The 7,172-nt window shown below is 53.2% G+C and overlaps 1 protein-coding gene across 1 annotated transcript in view; it reads right to left on the minus strand.

Moving 5' to 3' along the window:
• The window catches only part of Shank3 (SH3 and multiple ankyrin repeat domains 3), a gene marked incomplete at its 5' end in the record, with an annotated part of 54,491 nt that overhangs the window by 18,350 nt on the left and 28,969 nt on the right, over nt 1–7,172 (minus strand). Inside the window, 3 exon segments of the mRNA XM_048803229.1 lie at nt 2,008–2,031; nt 6,294–6,393; nt 6,500–6,526. Of these exon segments, the coding sequence (XP_048659186.1) occupies nt 2,008–2,031; nt 6,294–6,393; nt 6,500–6,526 (151 nt within the window).

Genomic DNA, 7,172 nt, shown 5'->3' on the forward strand with positions numbered 1-7,172 from the left:
CAAACCCCCCCCCCCCCAGAGTGGCTCCCGGACCAGGGATGGCTAGATGAGGGACCTTCCCATTTATTTTTGAAGTGGACTGAAGAATTTCCTTTCAAAGGTGAAATCACCATCGCCTTCCTGTGTTAACAAGTCCTTGGTGATATCCAGCATGTGCAGGTTCTTATCTCCCACAGCAAGCATATAGACGATGCCATTATCACCCTCACCCTACCAGGAGCAAACTGAAACAGAGAGAGACTATCCCAGATCACAGGCCCAATAAGAGGGCAGTCAACTGCCGCACCATCTAGAAACCACAGAAGTAAACATGGTGGAAAGTGCTTCCTCCTAGCAAGATGTGCTGCCACTTAGGCTGTGGGAGAACCTAATCCCAGGGACTCAAAGCCATGTGTACACAAAGTATAGCAAAGCAACTATTATGGCTCATGAGGTGAGGTGCTGAGGCCAAGTGAGAATTACTTTCAAAAGGAAAGAAATCAAGAATTCTGCAAATGGCTGGGCACGATGGTGTAGGCCTGTAATCCCAGTGTCTTGGGAGGCTGAGGCAGGAGGATCGTGAGTTCCATGCCAGCCTCAGCAATGGTAAGGCCCTAAGCAACTCATTGAGACCCTGTCTCTAAATAAAATACAAAATAGGGCTGGGGATGTGGCTCAGTTGTTGAGTATCCCTGAGTTAAATCTCTGGTTCAATCCCCCCAAATTTTGCAAATGACAAAAAGATGATGAGGTTGGGATAAATTCCCAACCAAATTAGAAAACACACTCTTGAATAAATTATTCTTGGTACTTAAAAAAGGAAATGAAGCCCACTAGGAACCAGGTCCAGGCACTCCCACCAACCACCTACATGGGTCATCTGGGTGTGGGGCAGGACACGCTGGGCCCAAGTAGTGTGACAACTCTCCTGCCACCTCCTCCACAGCTGGGAGAGGTACACAGGCCACAGCACCCTGGAAGCCCAACTCTATCACTGGATGGCAGAACCAGAATGTCCCAGAAGTAGCTTTGATTGTCTGCCCCAAGGCACAGAAAGGAGTCCTGGAGGAGAGACTTTGTCATCTATTTTTAATACCTGAAAGGACAACAGATCCAGGAGACTTGGGGGCAGGGGAAGCACAGGGCTGCAGGTCCTGAGAGAGAAGTGGGCTGGGGGCCAGTGGATATAAAGCGGTAGATGGAGGGATGCTAGGTACACAGAGGATGTTCACAGACACTATGCCTGGGGCCACAGGGCCACTGCAGGCTTCCATCTGGGCCTGGCTGCCACCTGTGTAAGAAGCAGAGGCAGCGCTAGCAGCCAGGCCCAAGAGCTCACCAGACACTGGTCCTCAGTACCCAGGCCCAAGTGACTCTGCTGCCACCTGGATATTGTCCCTTGCAGCCAGGCTGGACATACAAGCTTGAAAGGATACTAGGATGGGGCATGAGAGGGGGTAGCAAAGTCAACAGCCTGGCAGGGGACCCCAGCTCCCTGCTCTAAAGGGACTGTCAGCTCTCAGTCAGCCCTGCAAACAACCAGCACGGGAGTAGGGCCCACAACCCAGGAAGAGGCAGCCCCTAGAGGATTGCAAAAAGATGCAACACAGCTAGAGCCAAACACCCCAACCCCATCCTAACAAACACCCAGCTTCTCCAGCTCCAGATGGGACCCCTCAGAGCCCCTCTTCTCTCCAGCTCTAGGCCATGGCACATGCAGTGGCCTCCACCAGGGACTATCTTAGCTCCTCTCCACCAGGCTGCCTCCACAGCTCCCACCTTCCCCAGCTCCCCCGAGTCCTAGGGTCCATTGCTGTGCCTCCCTAGCATATCCCAGAGAGTCACAACTCTAGGGACTCCCCATTCATCCTTCCTAGCCCTTCTCCAGGCCCCTACCAGGTCCCCCGGGAGAATCCTGGGTGTGCCCAGGATGCCAGACCACCCAGACTTGGACTGGAGTCTCATACACCAGTGCTCCCCACAGGCGTGAGGTAAGGCTGGGCCTGGGGACACAAGCAGGTGACTTACCCCCTTTTCTTCTCCGAATGGAGGCTTGGAATCAAGAAACAGAGCAAAGGGAATAAGAGGCAGGTTTTATCCCATGGCACGCGGGCCCATTCTCCACATTCAATTCCTTGTCCCCATATCTACAAACCCCACCTCCCCAAAACCAGGCCCTCACAGATCCGCCCCTGGTGTCCCCCTCCTTATCATGAGCACAAATCTGCTCAAATGCCAGTTGGTTAATATGTGGCCTAAAACAAGAAGGAGAAAACCAGCACAGGCAGGAACATATGCACACACATGCATATACACACTCCAAGTCCAGTCACACAAGCACACCATGCACACACACTCCCACAAGTCCACTCACATATGCACACATGAGCACATGTACACACCCACAAGTCCATTCACACATGCACACACATGCATACCCATGAGTCCATGTGCACGTGCATGTGTATGTACAGACATGACCATACACAACGATGTACAAAACTAAACCATACTCGGTCCAGTCAACTGTCTGTTCAGGAAAAAGGCAAAATCCCCCCAAAAATTTAATTTCAGAGGCCACTGAAATTGATAGTTACCCTTGAGCATTCTTTGCAAAGTAGGGCTGGAGTGTGTGGGGGCACGGGGGTGTATGATTGGTGATGGAACCCAGGGCCTTGCCATGCTAGGCAAGGGCTCTACCACTGAGCTGCACCCTCAGCCCCAAAAGGAGTTTTTAACAAAAGGCAGGACAAGCATATTCAGCAGGGAAACCTTTTCCAGACTGAGGCCAGTGACAGGGACACTGGGCATGGAACCCACCCCAACCTCTCACCACAAAGAAAAAGGAACTGAGTGATTACAGGGAACTAATTTCTCCTAACAAAGTCACGAATGAATAGAAGTTAGCTTGGACCTGCCAGCTCCCCCAGAGCTGGGGTCTCCACTGAGTTCTGGCCCCACTCACATCAGGACAAGCCAAGCAGAGTCTCGGGTGAGGAAACCCCAATAAGGAAAGGAATTGGGAGTGCTCTGTGCTTCCTCCTCTACTACCTCTTGCTCCTCCTGTCACCCCCACATCTGCCCACTACTACAACCTTCGTTTCCTGGGACCAGCTTTCACTCACAGGAGCCCCTCTCCCCGCCTTCTCCTCCTCCTTCTCTTCCTCCTCCTCGTCCTCCAGCAGGGCCTGGCCTCATACTCCACATGGCAGGAGCCACTTCAGCATGAGCTGCAGCCCACTTCCCCATCACCTCGCACACTCTTCTCTTCGGGTGTTCAGGTCATCGTAAAGGATCACAGAGTCCAGGGGGCTGTTAGCTCCTGGCCATGTGAGGGCAGGACATGTGTGTCATGACTGGTGGTAACCCCACACCTCTCATGTCTACCTCTTAAAAGCACAAGTTCTGGATTGGGAATGGCACCTCCAGCACCTGGGGACCTCGACTGCTGGCCTGCTTCCACGAACCATGAATTTCCAGAGGGGACTGGTCAGAGGTGGCTGCCGTCCTCGGGAAGCAAGGTGGCTCCCCCAGCCACTGGCTTTCCAGCCCTTCTCAGAACACAGAACCATGAAGAATCTGGGTCCAGATCCAAAAGAAACTGTCATCCTAGGCTAAAAAATGTAGGCAGAGGCTCTGTGCTAAGCTGCCCTCTTGTCTTCCCCTAGACTCAGATCAGGAAAGCCTGCTGCCATGAGTGAGCTCCTCTGGACCACCAAAGTCTGCAGAGCAAACCCAACCACCTTTCCCTGTGGCTCTAGAACAGAGGGGAAGATCTGCCTCTTCCACTCACTGTTTCTGTACGCAGAGCAGCTCAGGAGTTTTAACAAAGGCAGGACAAGTGGATTCAGCAGACAAACCCGTGCCAGGCTGAGGAGTTATTCCATATTCACAGTGCAGAGTCCTTGGTCCCGGGATGACAGTGCTCAGGTTGCCCAGAATCAATCTGTGCAGACCAGGAGGACCCCTTCCAAACACGCAGCCTCTGACAGGTGGCTCCACTCACCCATTCTACCTGGGGTCCAACAAGACCCAACTGCCTCCTGGTGCTGGCTGATGGACCCATGTGGGTCAGCTCAGCTCTGTGACTGACCACAGACCCACAGGACCCTGAGACCAGAAGTGTGTACCTCCAAGGTCTTGTGCCTCCAACTGCTGCTACCCAGAGCCTGTCATTAAGCCACTGCTCCCTCCTCTCCTGTCTCTGTCTCTGTCTGGTGATTTTTAAGACTTTTCTGTTTGTCTATGGTATTCTGAAGTTTGACTGTGATCAACCTAGACATAGATTTATTTCTATTTCCCTGATTGGAACTTCTTCAAACTGGAGTCTCACACCTTTGTTCACTTTGGGGAAATTCTCAGCTATTTATTGTTTGAATATCGCCTCTGTTCTTGTTCTTTCCCTCTAGGACTCCCAACAGATAGGTGCTGGGCTCTTCCCCTAGTGGCTTTCTGCCGCCATCCCCTAACTGATCTCCTCAGACTTACCTTCAGTTTCTTTTTTTCAGCTGGGTCTAGTATACTGTTTATCCCAGCCACAGATTTTTTTTTTTTTTTTTTTAAATCTGGAACTATATTTTTTTGTCTCCATAACAAGTCTTCATGGATGTTTGTTAAATGGGCTTATTCTTTTGTGTTGTTGTTCTGTCTTCTTATCTTTCATTAGTTCTTTCAATTCTATTATCTTACTTTATTCTCTTTCATACTCCTCTGATTCCGAGTTCTTCTGGTGCTAATTCTAGCTCCTGTGCATAGTTCCAGCTTCCCCACTTCTCACAGACCCACAGCCAGCTGTGTCTTCCAGGAGAGCTGAAGGTCTCGATTTCCAAGCTTGAGTTCATAGGGAATGGACTGGTTTGGGGGCCACCCATCACTCTGGCTCAAGCTTGCTCTCTTGGCTACAAAGCCTCACAAAAGGATCCTTGGGTCAGAGCTTGTCTTGGGACAAAACAGATGCACTACTGCCCAGGGCCCTATCCTACTGGAGCTTTTTCCTTAGGGAGCCCATTCACGATCTGAGTTTGTATGGGGGCTTCAGAATTCCCAATCATAGACTGTAGGAGGATCAGCTTCCCCTACTCTACTGGCTTTGATTTCTCTCTTCATTTTTGAGACCTGGGGATTCCTTTTCTTTCTTTCTTTCTTTTTTTTTTTTTTCCTTTTTCTTTCTTTCTTTGAGTTGTCTGTATATGTGTGTGTTCGTTTTATTTTATCCAGAGTATTAGGCAAAGAAAATCCTGACCATGTCAGCCCAGTCTATCTTGGTAGTTGCTTCCCACACTGAACTAAATCACAGTCAAGAACAGGACAGCCAAGCTTGTGTCCAGGACAGGGTGAGGGCCCAGTCCATGAGCTAGCACAGGGATATCTCTGGGGGCCAGAGGAAGGATTTCTTCTATGACCATAGCCAGAGTAGAGCCTAGGATAGGGACTAGGCTCCAACTGGAAGGGAAGAGCACATCAAGTGTCACATGCGTTGAATGTGCTCATGGCGGGGCTGCTGCTGGCTGGGATGTACCACAACAGGGCTCTCAACAGTCATGTGCATCAGCACATGACCACAATAAGGTTGCACATGCAAGACATGGTCATGCAGGGGAGACCTGCCCACAACAGAGCTTTTCAAGGTTACCTATGTGTGGACGTGATCATGTATATTGCAACATGCTCACAACAAGGCTATTAATGAGTACACATCCAGACCGAGCTGGGTGATCTGGGGTTGTGCCTGCAATTTGCCCTCCAAAGCCCAACACACTCTTGTTCACCCCCCAGTTCATGAAGCCCCATCCTATCACCTGCCAGAGGTGCTCACAGAGGCCTTGGAGGTTAGAGGCTCACTTGACCACCATGCACACAGGTGCAACAGTCACACACACATAGAGAGGCGACCCAGCCAGTACCTGGCAGAGCCAGAAACACACCCAGGTTCCCCAACCACTCCTCCTTCCTCACTTGGAAAAAATGCAGATGCAAAGTCAGAGTAAGACGTGGAAAGTCAGGAGCAGCATATGCACATATACATGCATACATGTGCGAACACGCTGCAGGGTCAGACCGTGTCCCCTGCCATCTGTCCAATTTATCCCCATGTCTGTCTTCAGCCCCACTGCCCAGCCCTTCCACATGCCATGCCCTTGCCCCTCAGGCACCCACCCCTCCAGCACTCTGTCGGCTCCCACACCCATCATCGGTCCTTCCTACTGTCCCTGCCTGACCTCAGCCCCAGCTCAGCCTCCCTAGCCTCCCACACAGCCTCTGCCCACCCCTCTCTGGGCCTTGTGACCTAAGCCAATGGCCACCCCAGTGCTCACCGAGTTCCTCGAGTTCGGCAGTCATGGACTTGGAGCGCAGGGTCAGTGTGGTGCTGGGAGCCCTCTTCGGGGGGGGTGGGGCTGCAAAGAAGAGGGAGGCCTTGGACCTCCTGTCCAGCAGCAGACGGCGCGGCGTGGCCAGGTGTAGGTGCCACTTGCGCTCTACCGCCTGGATCTCCTCGTACTCCCGTGAGGATGAGTCGCACTGAGCCAGGATCTTGTTCAGGCTGCGGCTGGATGCAAACTTCTTCATGGCGTGGGGAGCTCAGGGAGTGCAGGGGCTGGGGTGGTGGGGGCCTCTGGGGCCCTCGGGATCCCCAGAGCCCAGGCCTCAGAAGGCAGTTAACGGTACCAGTGGGGGTCAGGGTGCCAGCTGGCTCTAGTCTGAGTACCCACCCTGCAGGCTCTGAGGACCCAGCGAGGGGGCACTGGCGCCATGGGATGGGGGTTGGGAGGGTCTCCTGCCAGGCTGGCTCCTGCTGCTCCAGAGCTCCCCCAGGGGCCTGGTGGCCACTGCCCTTGGAGAACCAGGGTGTGACCAGCCAAGCCCAAGGCCTGGGCTGGGCCGGGTGGCAAGGCCTCCTGGGCCCGGCTGTGCAGTGTCGGCGGCGGCGCGGGGAGAAGACGCTTTTCCTCTTCCCTCAGGTGCCGCCTCCCCCTTCCCTCCGACAATAAGCAGCAGCGTCAACCTCACAGTTGCCATAGCAACCCCGGCCTCCAGGCAGCTGCTGGCAGAGTCGGGGAAGGAGGGATCTGCCAGGCCAGGAGCTGGGGATTCCAGGAAAGGGGGGGGGGGGGGGAAGGGGATGCTGAGGGGGCAAGTCTGGGGTCAGAGGTCAGAGGTCAGGTGTAGGGCCAGGGGGTTCTAACACCCGAGCC

The sequence above is a fragment of the Marmota marmota genome, unplaced genomic scaffold, assembly GCF_001458135.2.
Source record: "Marmota marmota marmota unplaced genomic scaffold, marMar, whole genome shotgun sequence".
Lineage (NCBI taxonomy): Eukaryota > Metazoa > Chordata > Mammalia > Rodentia > Sciuridae > Marmota > Marmota marmota.